The 17,471-nt window shown below is 39.2% G+C and overlaps 1 protein-coding gene across 2 annotated transcripts in view; it reads left to right on the plus strand.

The window, feature by feature from the left end:
* The window catches only part of SEL1L3 (SEL1L family member 3), a 1,757,172-nt gene that overhangs the window by 623,334 nt on the left and 1,116,367 nt on the right, over positions 1-17,471 (plus strand). For both annotated transcript variants that reach the window (XM_044062158.1, XM_044062159.1), the window contains exon 5: positions 3,301-3,416. In XM_044062158.1, the coding sequence (XP_043918093.1) occupies positions 3,301-3,416 (116 nt within the window). The remainder of the gene's footprint in view (positions 1-3,300; positions 3,417-17,471) is intronic.

Here is a 17,471-nt window from a genome sequence, read left to right on the forward strand (position 1 = left end):
AGCAAGACTAAATGTGCAAACATGGGTACTTACATACAGTAAGTCCAGGATTGCTGTAGCTTGAAGTATTTTCTTTTCTCCATGTGTGTTTGTGTGTGTGGGACAGGGGGTGCAGTGGGGTTTGCTGCCTCCAAAATTCAACTTTAAAAGAGAAGAGCGATTGCCAACATATTCTATTCTCCTGAAGCTCCATGTTTTTTCTTTTTAATTCTAAGGAGTTATGTGTCTAAGAATTACAATAAAGAGCAAAAAATGTGTGTATGTGTGTGTGTGTGTGTGTGTGTGTGTGTGTGTGTGTGTGTGTGTGTGTGTGTGTGTGTGTGTGTGTACATCTTTGCGTGGGTATATGCATGTAGGGGGAAGGGAAAATAAAAAGATGGCTGGAGATCCAGGAATTGGTAATGTTGAAAATTAAGTATATCAAGTAAAACAAAAACAAGCAGACACTGCATCCTAAGAAGACACCACAACAGGAAAATGATAAAGAAGGTGGAGGGGAGGACTCATAGGAGAAAAGAATTTTGAATAGGGTCAGTCTGGATATTGGAGAAATCCTTACTTTTGTCCCTACATCTATGCCACTGGACTTCCTCTGATAACTATATTATTAGAAATAAGTCGAACCTGGTTGGTGAAATAAACTAAATACCTCTGCTGAAACAAACAGAAGAAATATTCAGATTATCACCATTAAATGCAGCAGTACTAGATGCAGATGAAAAATTGTGAAAGTAAAACCAACTGACCTAAGGAAATGGTGGATATATCACTAGAAAATTGGCTTCTTGTACTAGTCAAAACAGACAATTGATCGATACCCGCACAAAAAACTCCACCAGAAATGGCTAGAAAGAGTATGCCCACAGAATTATTTTGGTATTTTTTTAATGTTTTACAAATGACAATGGCTAGAAAGAGTATGCCCACAGAATTATTTTGGTATTTTTTTAATGTTTTACAAATGACAACAGTTAAAAACATTAGATTGAAAAAGTCCATTCTCAGACTGAAAGTGCTTAATAACTAAGTTTAAAATAATCTTCAACTGAGCATCACAAGTCTATATTTACAGTGTTGTATGTATGTGTGTGTGTTTATGTTGAATATATACAATTACATATATATGTGTGTGTGTGTGTGTGTGTATATATATATATATATATATATATATATATATATATATATATATATATATATAATGTTTGTGTGCGCACATGAATGTTGACCATTCTTCAAACTGAAATTTGGTAAAGTACTCATGAGTTGCACCAGATCAGGGAAAAGCATCAGGCACTCAGCTCTGCCTTAACATGCTTGGTTTAGACTTAAAGATAATTTAAGAAAGGTCAGTGTTCAGTAATATTTGTAAAGCAATATGTTTATAACTAGAAAAGAAAAGGTACTTAGATCTGTTAGAGTCTGTATTGTAAAATAATGTAGTATCATCATCATTACTGCCTTTTGGTCATACCTTTCAACTTGCAGACATAGGGGCAAAGGCTCTTCAAAAGTAGGTATAGCCAGCCAAAAATCTGGACACCTAATTAGAATAATATTTGAATCCCTGATAACACATAGCTCCTCCTACTTCTAGTAGGTCTGGGATACTGCTGACAGTCACAAAGTTTTAAAAACAAAGTAAGTTAAATATAAGCTTATTATTAAAGACAGTGTTAAATCTGTAGACTTTAATAAATTATGTTGCAAAAAATTTACCTCACACAGTCATTTATTTTTGTTTCTGAATAAGGGAGAGGTGTAACATTTGCGTCCCCTTTCTTTAATTTAATGGTGCAACTTGTATTTTGGACATGGAATCTGGTTTCCTGTGTTCTAAACAGTTTCAAAATTGTGTGTGTGTGTGTGTGTGTGTGTGTGTGTGTGTGTGTGTGTGTGTGTGTGTGTGTGTGTATCTGTGTGTGTGTGTGTGTGTGTGTGTGTGTGTGTGTGTGTGTGTGTGTGTGTGTGTGTGTGTGTGTATCAGAAAAATAAAGTGGATTTAGGAATTAAGCCTGAAAATGGGATCACAGCTCCAAAAATAGGTACATCATGAGAAGGAGAAAATCAAGCCTTAAAATAGGAACATTTTTCCAAGACAGGTATACTTGAAAGGTCTGCTTTTAGTTTGATTTTTCTGTGTTTTGTTGAAAGTCATGCAGATTTAGAAGAGAGGCAAACAGTTGTGTTGAAATATTAATTCTTATTTTTCAGAAGCTGAGTGATCCTGGTTTTAAAATAATTAAGCAGCAGGTGTGTGGAGGTGTAGTATTGTGCTTCCCTTGTAAAAACTATATTAAGAATTTTGCTGTGATACTTTTACTGTCAGGGAGTTATAACATTGTTTTTCTTTGTGACTTTGGCATTTATGTGAACTGGGATTTATGTAGGGAAGAGTTTTCTTCTGTAAGCTGGGGTGCATCTGCTAATGCTAGCAGAACTGTTTGCATTTTTAAATTTTCATTCTTTGTAGTGCTGTGAGGTACACGTGTGCTAAGGGATATACTGAACTGTTTTATGTTACTAAAAATATTCTACAAACCTGGGGGAGATAAAACCTTGCCAAACAGAATCAAAAGAAAGCAAATCTAACCTGCACTTTTCTAACAGTACAATCCTGTGTCTAGCAGATGTCTCAGAGATCTTCAGCCAAGTAAACCTGAATACAGAGTGTGTATAACAAGACTGCAGTGGACAGAGTTGAAGTGTTTGAGGAGAAGATACTTATTAGTTGCATTTTGATTTTTGGGAGTGTAAGAGTATGGATGAAGATCTAGATAGGAGCATGTGGTGTGCCAAGTCTTCTGGGAGTAATACATTAAGTTAAGAAGCAGATATTTCCAGCATGTTCATTCATCTGAAGCTGTGTATTGAGGTTAGTAATGTTGAGGTATGAGGAGATGCAGTACATATGACTTCCAAAGTACACAACTGCTAGTTTAGTCAGCTCCTGTCTGTTTCTGTGTAGTACACTGCATTGTGCAGGACTGATGTCCATTTCGATATATGTGTCAGTGACAAACATATCCATTGATCTTCTGTACCTATATCTGTTCTTCAGGCAAGACAGACTATGGGTCTACTAGGGTCAGAAATATTAGATTTGCTGTCTTTAATATTTGCCCTAACATGCTACATTGCCAAGCTAAAGATACTAAGCACATGCAATATTCCATGCCTGCCTTTATGCATATGAAGTGTGACGTCAGTATTTTAAACTGTTTGAGAAGGAATAAGATTATTAAATTTAAATTGTTTGCTGGAAAAATGAACCTTATCAACAGATGTTTTTTTTTCTTTCAGGGTTTATTCATATTCAGCTACAGTTAGTCTTGGGAAGAGATATTGCAGTGAAAACACACTACAAGATTCCACTCAGGCGTTGGAATCGATTGGATCTTTCCTTGGAAGGAAGGAAGGTACATAACGGAAATGCAGTGCACTATCATGCTTTGATTCAGCTATCAGTAAAGACAAAGAATAAGAATGAACGGCTATATGAGCTAGCTCTGCAGCTTTGAGATATCATTCCTGACTGAGTTATAGATTACCTGAGTTCAATTAGCAGCCCAGGTGCTGTGGGGGGTGGCCAGGGAGGGATGAGAGTAAGTAGCTGATACCGACTCACCAATATGGGGAAGTGTGTTGGTGGAGGGGGAGGGTACCACAAGAGCTCTACTGGGGGAAGGCTCTGGACTGTAGCTCTTGGACTTTGGGACTCAGAAAAAAAAAGTGGTCAATGAGTGCGCATACGTGCTAACTAAAACTGCATACACAGACAAGAACTTGCATTGAGTACAGTACTGCACACTTTACAGCTAAGAAGGTGAGTTTTAGGAGCATATAAAAATCTTTTTCTTGCTGCTGGATGGCAACTGTGATCCATGTGCCTCACCTCCCTCTCCCTGTATTATCTGCCACTAGATGGTGGTAGGAGTTAATGAGCACATTGGCATTGATGTTTTGATGGTCATGGAGGACAATGGTAAAAATTATTTATTTTCAAGAAAGTTCAACAAAAAGGAAACAAATGCAGTTTACACAAGAAATTCAGTCTGCAATATTCAGTCAGTTATACACAAGAAGTTCTATCCGAAGTACTTAGTTGCAGTCTCATATAAACTCTTTAGTAAATGTTCACATAGTACAGGCTTTATACAGTTCAGAACACACTCAATGTTTCTTTACAGTTGGATGCAGTGTTCCTTCATACAGGGTTCTTGCAAAGTTATTGTAGGTCTTTCGGCTTTTTCCCGGTTAGGGGTCGCCACAGCGGAACTCCGGTCCGCTAATGATTGGCAGTAGAGTATTACGAACGCCGAGGTGTCAGCTCGACGTTCAACCTTCAACGAAGACACCTGCCTAAATAAATGAGAAGTACATAATGAGATCTCATAAGACAACCAAATTCCAATAGACTTATTTTTAGACTTCTTTGCAGGTAAGAGTAAACAAATTCTTTCTAGCTTCTTTTTATAGTCCCTTATAGACAGGGATAATCCCATCTTGTACTTCCTCACATGTATGCCTTCTCATAGGTGGCCTTTTAAAATATATCAACTCCTTTCCCCTCACAGGAACACCCTGTAGATTACTTTCTTTCTGGTACATGTTCCTCCTCCTAGAGTTTCCCTTGGATCCTTTTCAGTTTAAGAGGTTTTGAATCTTCTCACTGCCAGGGCACTGAGCTTTAAAAGGGTCTGTTTGAGGTTTGTGGTTAACTTTTACTTGCCTGCCTATCTTTTGAGCTAGCATGTTTATTGGGACTGACCACCATTAAGGTATATGATTGCTCCCATTCTCAGTGCTGAACCATCAGTTTGTGCTTCAGTATATAAGATATATGTTTAGGACAGCCCATCTGTATTCAGGTGTTTGCAGTCAGTCCAAAGCATGTTTTTAAAACTGAAAGACTGCACGGTTGGTGCCTACCAAGAAAACTGGGTTGGTATCTTTTTGTTGGTACAGCCATTGAAGTGGAGTCTGATCTGTTACAAACTCAAACACCCTGCACAAGTATCATTTACAGGTGGTGAGGGATCATTCAAAGGCCAAGCACTGTCTCTTTTAACAGTCACTTGATGTTTCTCGGAATTACTTAGCCTTCTGTTAATACAGCAGATGGAGTGCTTAATCTGTTTTACTGCCTGCAGTAGGACTGTGTCTAAACCTGCCTTATAGTGTATACTAAGAATTATTTCAAGAAACCAGGAGTTATATGTTTGGGCTCCGAGCATATAATTTTTTTTTAGTTTTCCAAAGGGTTTTTCCATTAAATTTGTTCTGTTCATCTTCTGTGGACTCCTACCTTTAGTTAGATCAGTCGGGGGCAATCTATAGTGACAAAATTAGGAATACATTTCCAATAAAAGCTAGCCAGTCCCCACAAAAGGCCTTCACTTGTGTTTTTCTTTTTCTGTAGTTTGCTTGAACCAGGTATGCGTTGCTGTAACTTTCATCCTGTGGTATCGCTATCTTTAGCCTGTTACATAACCCAGTTAGGATGCTTCTAACATACCTGAACCTGAGAATGATGATAGTCCAGCTTGATGCAATGAATTTAAAATGGCCTGACCTTTGAGTAGGTGGTGTTCCTATTCATCAGAGAACTTTAAAATATCATCCAGGTAGACCTCTGCATATCTGTAATGGGTGGTTAAGGATTTTGTCCTTCCGCCTCTTGAATGCTGCAGTTGCTCCATGGAAACCAAAGGCAGTTCTGTACAATGAAAGATCTCACCTTTTGTAGAAAATATAATTTTCCCCTTAGCATCTGGGGCTACTGGGATTTGCTAATAGCTTTTCATTAAGTTTAAAAAGGACAGATACCTAGTCTTGCCCCTTTTTTTAGTCAGTTCATTCACTCAGGACATGGGATGCAAATCAAATTTAGATATGCTGTTTCACTTCCTATTGTCATGCAAAACCTTAGGGGGGTCCAGTACAACGGGAATATTTTACTCATTCTGGGATTTATCTGTAACCTCAAGTATAGCTGTTTGTCGTACTTAATCTCTAATTACATAGCATTGGGACTTTGGTGTTTGATGTGGTTTAAAGTGTACTTTGCTGTGGTGAACAGTCTTTACGAACAACTCTTAGAATGTGACTTTATTCTTGAACACAAATTCTTTCACATTTTGTTTCTGAGAACCAATTAGTGTCACCTATATTTAACTGCAGGACATGCTGTGAGTATCTTAACTACCTCTGCAAACATACTTGCCACTGAAACAAAATTCTGTCTGCGGTTTCAGAACATTTAATTCAATTCGCTTACTTTCTGTACAATTTCAAAAGGGCCTTGTCACTTTGCAATGAACTTGTTTTTAGCAGTGGGTACTATTAATACAAGTACCTTATCTTCTCGTTTGCTGAACATTTCTTTTGTATGTTTTTTGTTTTGTCTGCTGTGCTGCCTGCATATGTTCTGTTAACTATAGGCATTGCATTTCTTATCCTGTCCTCCAGATAAAAAAATGATTACTCTTTTAAAGGGGTATTTTCTTCCTCCTATCTTTTAAAGGGGTATTTTCTTCCTCCTATCTAGCAAACCTCAGGGATATCTACTTTAATAGCGGTTCAGAATGTGTGTATTCATTTGAGGCTTATAGCAAAGGGAGGATATGGCAGTAATTGGTCACAATTTTTCCCATAGAGTTCAAAGTTATGTTAGTGTTCAGCTAACCCATTTGTTTGAGAGTGATACCATTAGGTGTTTCACTTTTAAGTGCCAGCAAAGTTCACACATCAGTGTGGGCATGAATAGGGTGCCCAAATCAGTAATAATTTCTCATGAAATTCTTACTCTCAAAAACAGCATAACTGTTTTTTTTTTGCTATGGAATTTGTAATGATCTGGAAGATTTATTGCATAATCATTAATGTCCAGGATATAGTGATGGTCATTTTTCAGTTTTACAGGTGGATCCACAAAGTCCATTGCTGTGTGTTCAAAAGAGATCTGTACAGTGTGGGCAAAGTAATCAAAGGATTCCTATATCCTGGGATCGATGCTGTCCTTTGGTAGTCTGAGCAGGTTGCACAAACATTTTCTATATCCTTCATAATATCAAGTCAGTAAAATTTAGCCAAAACTCAAGCCTTTTTCCTGTTCATTCCTAAATGACCCCCAATATGTGGCTGTGTACGAATTTCATTACAAGTGTTTTAAAAAGTGTAGGAATGTGCAGTCCTTTGGATGAGACATTAAGCTGAGACTCTATCTGACTGAGTTGTTGTTAGTTCAAGTGGGTGTGAACACCACCTCAAGTCTACTTAAAAGAGGCTGTTGGGCTAGTAGTTGTGCTTAGAGCTCACACATCTAATTAAATGGTCAGTTTGACAAGAAAATAATCTAAATTTTCTTTTGGAGGATATTCTGCTGTCTTTCTGCTGGAATTATTTTTCTAGAATCATTGAATTGTTGTTGATGGAGCAGTTTTCACAGAAATGGCCAATAGTCTTTCATATGATTCTTGTGAGAACAAAGCTCTGTCTGCCAAGCACATTACCCCTTACACTCCTCAGTTAATTTTGTTAAGTAACCTGCTCTATACACAGTTAAAGTTAATATGACAGTTTCTTGTTTCCATTTCTCCCTACGTTAGTAACACTCCATTACCTTCTCCCATTCTTTTTATATTCTTCCTCTAACATTTTTCTTCCTTTCTTACTTTCCGTGATGTTCTTAAGTTGTCCAGTCATACCAAATCTTCTTTTACCTAAATTCCTTTTAGTTACATGTAATTCTTTACTGATGTCACAAGTGCTAAAAGACCACCAGTCCTTTATTGTCCCATATCCCCTACTTCTGTCCTTATATAATAGAAACTACACTTTTTTCCACTGTTCTGGGATGTATCTCTTACCAAGTTTCCAATAACGGTTCTTGCTTCTCTCAGAATACCTCAGCGTGGGTACCTTTTGCAATTTTGAGGACTGCAGTTGTGATCCCTGGAATAGCAGAAATGAAACTTAAGTGAAAGTGAAATGAAAGTAAAGCTAACAGCTAGCTCAGATGACTGAGGGTGTGAGCTATTGATGACTTGCTTCCTATAGTCCAAGTTTTGACTCCTTATGTCTCCACTTGCCTACTGTGTGACTCTGAGCAAGTCTGTTAGCCAGACAGGGCCCCTAGGTTGACCCTGAAAGGGGACTCTTGTGTTGAGTGGGCTTTCCTGGTTTACAAAATAAAGTTAAATATTTAAACAAGTAAAAACTGTAAGTTTGTCTGAATAGATACTTAATCTGATATTGCAGTACTTTGTAGTATTCCCCCAATCCAAGATACAGCACTCTCTGAATTAACATATATAAGTAGCAGGGCTTTTGGTACAGTCTGACATATTAGGGATTCAGCAGGGGTGAAACTTCCCTACAAAAAAAACAAAACAAAAAAAACACTTTATGTTAACAGCCAGTTTCAGAATTTGCTGTTTTTGTTGTAGTCACAGTTTATCTTTCAAAGTGACGGGACTAGGAGGATCTGATCTTGCTCTTCCAGTAAGTAGCCCCATGTCATATATCACATTCCTACACTCTTCTCCTCAAACCTACAAAAGTGTAATATGTTTTTATTTCTTACCAGACTTCTCAGGGTAATATATCACTTGTAGAGGAACCTTATTTGTTGAGTCCATGCTGATCTTTGCAACTTTAACCTCTTACATTCTACCTATAATTTCAGCACTTCTGCCTCCTCCTTGTACCTTCTTACTGTGCTTCAGTTTCCGTCATGACCAGTTAATTTAATTTTTGTCCTTAGTTTCATATGTGGCCATAGATTATAGAACTTGCATTGTAATTACCTTCTCCTACCAGTTGAGATATTATATACCTCCTGCCCCTTACCCTCACCATTGTCCTCCTGTACTCATCTCTTTAACACATACCCATTAATTGTTTCTTATAACATAATTTCTCTTTCAAATCTATATTTATGTTGATGCTGTTCTTACTCCTGTAACCGTATCTTACACCTCTTCACATCAGCTTCTAAGTTACCATTAAACTGGATACCTGCTATGAGTTACCTTGGAGTACTTGCCTGTCTTTCTTCACTTATTAGTGTCTCATTCCCTAAACTCTATCCTCCAGACTCCCGTTTTTTTTTCTTAAAATAATGTGTTTTCAATATCATATGATCTTTTTCTGTCCAGTACCTTCCTCCTTTCTTCTAGATACATTGGGACCCCCCCCCCCGCTTCTGCTCTGTTATAAACTACATATACACTTATATCTCCATATTTCCCCAAACTGCATATTCAACCCTACGTTCAACTGGTTCAAGCTTATCATCAGTGTCATCCGCTTTGAAATATACACATAAACTCTTTGCACTTTCCTCACCCTAACTGAATTCATTTGAATTAATCTTTCATGGCATATTCTTGATTAGGTGTAGCACTTTGGTTTTGATAGCCTTACCATTTTTATAGGTTTGCTTGTTTTCATATTTTGATACCTAACTTCTTTGCTTTTTTTACCTCCTTGATTTTGTCCCATTTCCCTTCCTCTGTACCTGTTATGTCCTTCACATTTAGATCACATTTCTTGGGAACTCCTGCCACAAGCTGTTGCTTGTTATCTGCCAGTGATTTCCAAAATACTAAAATTGTGAAAAACAAATAAAGGAATCATACGGATACTAGATGGTTGAGGTGACAAAGACTTCCCCATCTCATACAAACCTCCTCTGGAAAGAATGCACAAAAATGCACTTATTTAGAAAATGTTAATGAACATCCAAACAGTACACATCAAGTCGACCAGCTGTGATGTTATATTTAACTTAAATGTTATTAAAGCAATAGAGTGGTTAAAAACAACCACTTGGGGATAAATGTCTAGGCATCTATAACAGTAAATAATAATGTATCTAGCAAATGGTTGTCTGTAAATAGGTACAACCGTGTATCTGTTTACTGCAAAGAAATTGCATGGGTTGAAAGGCAGAAATAGGCAGAGTGCCAAAATAGTGAAATGGGAGAAAACTACAATCCACTGAAAAATAACTTTTATTCCAAATTGTTGGGAGTACATAAATCTGTGTGGCATACTGATGAAGTTAAAAGAAGCTTTGGGACACCAAAGGTATGTTGTATATGGCTGATGAAGCCAAAATTTCAAGAACGAACTAGACTTGCTAGGCCACACTTCAGTAAGATGGAGTTTGACTTAAATAGTATCTTACAAATAACCACAGTCAAATAACTTCAGTTATACATGAATTATCAAGTATAAGGGAAAGCAGGAGGGGGAGAAAAGTAAGGATCCACAGTGACAAAACAATAAACTCTCAGTTAACCAGAACTCGAGCAACCAGAACTCTCAAGCAACCACAAAAAAATAGAAGAAATAAAGTACTGTTTGAACAATTCAGTTTTTTTATGTGTTGCACTTTCTGTTTCCCTCTGCAGAAACATATCTTAAGATTTTAGAGTTTTAAAATTTTAAAAAGGAAGATATAAATAAATTCCCTCACCCCAACCTGAGAACAAGTTAAACCAAACAAGTCAAATTGCTAAAATGTCGACACTCTCTCTATACTCACTCAGTCAGTTTGCATCAGATTGCACATTCTGTCTCCGATCTCTCTTTCACACACACACAGTCTCTTCGGCATTCATACATTCATTCACTCACTCTGTCTCCCATCTCTCACACACACTCTCTTCAGCTTTCATACATCCCTCTGATCTCTCACACACTTTGGCTTTTGCTTTCATACATCCATTCACTCACTCTCTCTCTCTCAGATCTCTCACACTCACTCTCTTCAGCTTTCATACACCTCTCCAATCTCTCACACACAGTTGCCTCTGCTTTCATACATGCATTCACTCTCTCTCTGTCTATTCAGTTCATTCATTTCCAATCCACTCAGCATGCCACTGAAAACCATTCTGCATGCCACCCTTTCTAGCAGAAAAATAAGTTTAAAATATTATTATTCCAGCCAGGCTTTTAATTACTGTATTTCAATATTAAAATCAAATCAATACAGTGTTTATAGTATGGTATGGTATAGTATAGTGTACAGTATTTGTCATGTCTATTTCTCTCAAGCAACCAGAAGCTAAACTTATCCGGCATCTATCAATCCGCATGGGCACTGGTTAACTGAGAGTTTAGTGTACTTTATGATAGCTACCAAAATCTAAGTGAATAATATACCAGTGTGTCCCAGCTGCCCCAGCTATTCCTATATCAAGAACCCATTCTGCCACTAGAATAAAAGACAACTGACAAATTCATGTGCCAAAAATGTCAGGAAGTGACCATACAAGTCTTTTTGCCAGAAACCGTTAATAAAATGGTTCAAACAAATGCACTTGAACTCAACATTGTTAGAAGGCTGATGTAGTGTAGTGTAACACAGTAATATCCCTGGTGCCTCATGGCTGGCTCATCACTTTTTCCAAAACATTCAACCTTGACAGTATGTTTAGAGCAACAGATGTAGCTTAGAGAGTCATCAGCCTGACTTAACTCATGAGAAGGACTGTCCTAAAGTGAGATCCAATGGACAAGTATTCACTTGCCAAAGCAGAACCAGGAAAGACTCCATGTGATACTGAGACTCTGTTCTCACCACAGAAGTACATTGGTAGCTTGTGAATAATTAAGAGTGCGAGTGCAAGATGGCCATTTGTCAAGGACAAATCTGGAGTAAAGTACAGCAAGTGGAGGTTCACATTATGCTGCATGAAAGAAGTTGTGTTGCTGTCCCTCACTCACCCATAAGTGCAAATTACAAACATACTCACACAAATATACAGAAAGCCCACTGCTTAGGCACTGTTAGAATAGTTTATTACCGTTTCATAGGTAGGTACTAGGCTATTGGCCCTAGGGCCTATATAAGCCTAGCCAAACGGTACCCTGGCTTTTGCCACCCAAGAAAATTATTTTCCTGTGCCCCTGTCAAGCAGAGCCACAGAAGTGATCCCCGGGGTGAATTTCCTTTCTCCCATCCAATCATCAAGATTTTATGATCACTTTTATGATTGTGACCCATAGGTGGTTCTGTTCTCTATGAAAATCCAAACTCCTGTCTGAAAGAAAAGATTTAAAAAGATATATTAGCTGAATGGCTATTAAAAATACATGTTGGAGAGCCAGTGTTTGCTCATCCAGTGATGTGGTCTCTGAATCTGCCCTGACCTGTAGTATTTGTTTCTATAAGCATATGTGTGTGTTTGTGTGTGTGTGTATGTATGTGTATACACATACACACACACACACACACACACACACACACACACACACACACACTGCAGAAATCACAGCCATCTTACTGATATGCAAATGCATGCAGTTAGTGACTGTCTGTGCTCATGGATCTACCTTGCTAAAATAAATTAAAAATAGTGAACTGCAGTGACTTGTGCCACTGCAAGGTCCCCATACAAATGGAAGTTATAGAAACTAACAGTGAGGTCAGCTATTTCATTGTATTCCTTAGAAAGAAGTGTAAACCAGTGGAGAAGTTTCATTTTGTCATTTTATATGGTTGTTTTCCCAGTGAAAAAGAAGAACTAGAACAGAAAACTGCAGTCAAGAGAAAAATGTGGTTATATTGACATTTAAGGATTTTTTTGAAAGACAGTATATAAGAAGAAAGACGTGTAGTAAAGTAAGAGGACAAACTAGATTAATGTTTAAGCTTTCAGAAAAGAGAAAGCTGTCTTTAGAAATTCGTATGTTGACAATATTATAATAGCTGTGAGACACAGAAAATGTAAGCTTAAGTAGAAAGAAATGGTTATTCAGGATTTCAGAACTATGCAACAATATTATAAATAATAGGAGATGATTAATGAACTGCCTTCTTTCACATGGCAGGAAAGCAGGTGCTTAAATGTATGAAGCTGTAGCAGAATGAGGTGACAGTTTCCAAGATGCGTTAGATAAGTTAGTCACTTCAAACATAAGACAATGCAGAATATGGAAAATTTAAGTTCAGAAGTGCAAAAAGAAGATTCCACTTGAATAGCTCCTAAATGCTTTATCCCATACATGGGCCCCCTCAAAATGTCTGTGATATTATCCCAGTTATTCTCATTAGTGTTAATATACAATTATCTCCCTTGTAATGAGTAAGCTGAATCTCTAACCAAATGAGATAGGTAAATTCAAGTACAAAAAGGGAAAATAGCTAGCCCTAGTGTCCCACAAGGGCAGCTAGCCTAGTACTAACATATGAACCTAATTATGAGCTATGTCAAGGTTGCTACCTAGACATTGCGAATGGACTGACTTGAAAAGAGAAATAAAGATGCAAACAACACATCATATAATAATGGCAGGATAAGGAGGAAAGCATAGTCTGAGAGAGGTCGCTCAGGCATACGCCTAAATTTTGCCAAATTCAAAGACATTTTAGAAATTCAGGCAAAGGAGTTTAACAGTTTGTAAAGGAGATTTTGCCAAATTCACAGACATTTTAGAAACAGGCAAATGAGTTTAACAGTTTGTAAAGGAAGATCTGTTAATCAAACAGACCCAAAGTTAATGTTGGAAAACACAGTAACCTGAAAGAGACAGAATCAAAAGAAGCATGTACAAATACCACAGAAAAGAGATAGTATTCATTTAAGGTGCAATGCCCAGTCTTCTGAAAAATGTGTGTGAAGTGTAAGGAAACATAATATCTGATGTTATCCAAGTCATCATTCATCACCATAGGGTCTAGGATTCGGTATCGGATCTGAGCTGGCAACATACTACAGATGGATCCAAGGCTCTAGCCCCTCCCTCTTCCATGATGCCCTGCTGGGGGACCTACGTCCTGTTTTGGATCTCAGCGAGCTCAGCCTTTCAGTCAAGAAGTCAAAGTTCTGGATGGTCACTGCTGAGTCCATTCTGCCCCTCTTACACAAGGATGATTGGATGTGCTCTGTATATCTCCAGAATGCCTACTGTCACATCAAGATAGACAGGCTTTCCAGGAGACATCTTCGCTTCTGGCTAGGGGTCAATCATTACCAGTTCAGAGCCCCACCCTTTGGTCTCACCACAGCCTCCCGGGTGTTTACCAAATGTTTGGCAGTGGTAGCGGCTCACCTGCGACTTCTGGGGTTTCAGGTCTTTCCATACCTTGATGAGTGGATCCTCACAGCACCTTCGAGGCATCGACTGATACAAGCGATTCATTACATTCTTCCCCTCTTCTGTCAGTTGGGAATCACCATCAATCTTGTGAAATCCAATCTGAGCCCCACACAACAGTTGGAATTCAAAGGAGTTCAGTAAGACTCTATTTCAGAGATTGCAATCTTACCTCTGTGCAGAATTCAGTTGATCTGAAAACAGGTCATGCAGATCTTAGACCTGTCATGCCCCCCCCCCATTCACTTAGTTCTTTGAGCCCTTAGATCCTTGGCCTTGGCCATTCATCCTGTTCCTCTGGCCAGGTACCACATGTGAGTGTTACAGTGGACCTTAGCAGTTCAATGGTTGGCTCTGTTTCATCCCCTGTCAATGACCATAAAACTGACGCCTGTGTGCAGATGTCACCTCCGGTCGTGACTTCAGTCTCAGGATCTCGCTTTAGGCAGGCTCTTTTCTCTCCCTCCTCCCACAGCTATGGTGACCATGGATGCCTGCCTGCTGGAGTGGGGGGGGGATCATTTTCAGGGGAAGACTGTCCAAGGTACATGGTCCCCAGTAGAGACCAAGTTGTATATAAATGTCCTAGAGATGAGAGCAGTTCTTCCATCGCTGCAAGCCTTTCAGGACTGCCTTCCTTGAGAGATGATTGCAGTTCAAACTAACAAACAGGGTGTGCACGATCTTACCCATTGTGCAGAAAAGCCATGAGAGTGTGGGAATGGGTGGTGTCCTCAGGACGCTTCCTTCTTGCAGTGCACATACCCAGGGATTCCAGTGTGTTGGCCGACAGGCTCAGCAATTCCATCTTGTGTCATCACAAGTGGTCCCACAATCCTTTAGTGGTGGAGCAGATTTTCCACCGTTGGGGTCAACCGTGCTGCGACCTTTTTGCCTTCCCAGCCAAAGACAAATGCAGCAGGTACTTTGTCCTGATCCATCCTCTGGGGGAGTCACCGAGGGATGCTGTAGTCCATGATTGGCCTCCAGGTCTCCGATATGCCTACCCTCCGGTTCCTTTGATTCCCAAGGTTCTGCAGAAAGCACAATGCCTGAGGACATCACTTATCCTCATTGCTGCTTTCTGACCTCATCAACTGTGGTTCCCCTTCATCAAGTCTCATCTGAAGTATCTACCATGGGTGCTGGATACTTGTCAGGATCTGATTTCCCATCCTTCAGGGATTCCTCTCCTGAACCTTCAGACCCTTCATCTAACCTCATGGTTTCTCCAGTTTCAGTGATTATAAAACAGTCCAGGCTAGCGTCTCCCATTAAACATATCTTTCTAGCCTCCCAAAAGCCTTCCACTAGAAAGGTTTATAATAGTAAGTGGAAAAGGTTCTCTATGTGGGCCAAGAGCAGGAATCTAGATCCCTTTTCTGCTTCAGTTTCAGACATACTTTTGTTCTTGTCCTCCCTTTTCCAAGTAGGAGCAAATTTTTCTACCATCAAGCTTCAGTTGGCGGCGATTTCCAACATTCACAAGAACACTGAGTCTACTTTTTTATCCAGGCTTTGAAAAGCATGTATGAAAGGGGTGTTCCTGCTTCGGACGATTAAGGATCCTTCACCTCCTTGGGAACTTATGCTGGTTTTGCAATCTCTGACTAGGAGTCCTTTTGAGCCTAGAAGTAAGATAATTCCACAGAAAAAGACCACCAACCAAGAAATTATCCTGAAAACTGTCTTTAATAGACATGACAACAATAAAAACTAACAGCAATCCAATTCAAAACGAGCGGTTTCGCCTGGTTAATACCAGGCTTTATCAAGATGCATATTGGAAGAACCCAATCCTTTATATAATCATTTGCTGGTCACCTGACCCATGACATAGTCTGTGTATTCTCACTCTGCCATGCTCCCTCTTGGTAATGATTGCAGGGCTGCACCCTGCAGGCACCTGTTTTTTTTTTTTTTTTTCCCAAGTGTTGATGGTTATATCCTGCTTGTTTTTTTTTTGTTTTTTTTTTTTTCTTTTCACTGTCTCTCTCTCTCTCTCTCAAGGATGTAGGGTGTAGAGAGAGAGACAGTGAAAAGAAAAGAAAAAAAAAAAAAACAAGCAGGATATAACCATCAACACTTGAAAAAAAAAAAACAGGTGCCTGCAGGGTGCAGCCCTGCAATCATTACCAAGAGGGAGCATGGCAGAGTGAGAATACACAGACTATGTCATAGGTCAGGTGACCAGCAAATGATTATATAAAGGATTGGGTTCTTCCAATATGCATCTTGATAAAGCCTGGTATGAACCAGGCGAAAGCGCTCGTTTTGAATTGGATTGCTGTTCGTTTTTATTGTTGTCACATCTATTAAAGACAGTTTTCAGGATAATTCGTTGGTTGGTGGTCTTTTTCTGTGGAATTATCTTACTTCTTGGTTTTGTGACTTACTGCACCTTTGCGTTTTGTCCTTTTGAGCCTGCTAGTTCCTGGGATCTCAAGTTCCTGTCTTGGAAGACAGCCTTCCTGGTTGCTATTACCTCAGTTAGGAGGGTCTCAGTACTGCAAGCTTTTACCATTACTCCTCCTTTCTTGATTTTCCACAAGGACAGAGTCTTTCTTAGGACGGACCCCTCCTTCTCACCCAAGATTGCTTCCAAATCTACTCTGGACCAATCTATTCAGCTTCCAGTGTTCTTTCCCAACTATTCTAACAAAGGGGAGTACATTGTACATACCTTGGATGTACACCGACAGTTATGGTTTAACCTGCATAGGACCAAAGGTTTTCGTAAGTCAGAACAGCTTTTTGTGGCCTTTTCCCCTAATAGATACAGTCTTCCAGTTTCTAAGGTCACTATTTCTAAATGGATCTCTAGCTGCATCTCCACCATCTATAATCATAGTCACCTCGAGGTTCCAGGAAGAGTCAAGGCTCATTCTACAATGCCCATAGCAACTTCTTTAACCTTTTTGGCCAGGCTTTCTATTGATGACATTTGTGCTGCTGTCACTTGGTCTAATCCTCACACATTTATTTATCACTACAAGATAGATTTGATTTCTAGGAGCAGGGCTTCCTTTGGCTCCACAGTGCTCCAACATTTCCTTCCTTGAGACCTCCAAGGGTAAATGGCAGCTGGGGACTCTGACCATAGTGATAAATGATAACTTGGATGGCATCAAATAAAGAGTGCTGTACTTACCATAAATTGGCATCTCTGTTATCCTAAGTCATCATTCATCACATTTTTCCCTCCCACCATCCCTCTACCTTGTAGATCATGGAGAAAGTTGGAGTGTTTGAATTCCAGTCTTGCAGGAGTAGCCTTGAGGAACACTATAGCAAACTTGATCTGGGGATTTTAGGACAGCAGGGCATCGTGGGAGAGGGAGCAGCTAGAGCCTTGGATC

The sequence above is a fragment of the Protopterus annectens genome, chromosome 2.part1 (genome assembly GCF_019279795.1).
Source record: "Protopterus annectens isolate FY-2018-M chromosome 2.part1, PAN1.0, whole genome shotgun sequence".
NCBI classification, from domain to species: Eukaryota; Metazoa; Chordata; order Ceratodontiformes; family Protopteridae; genus Protopterus; species Protopterus annectens.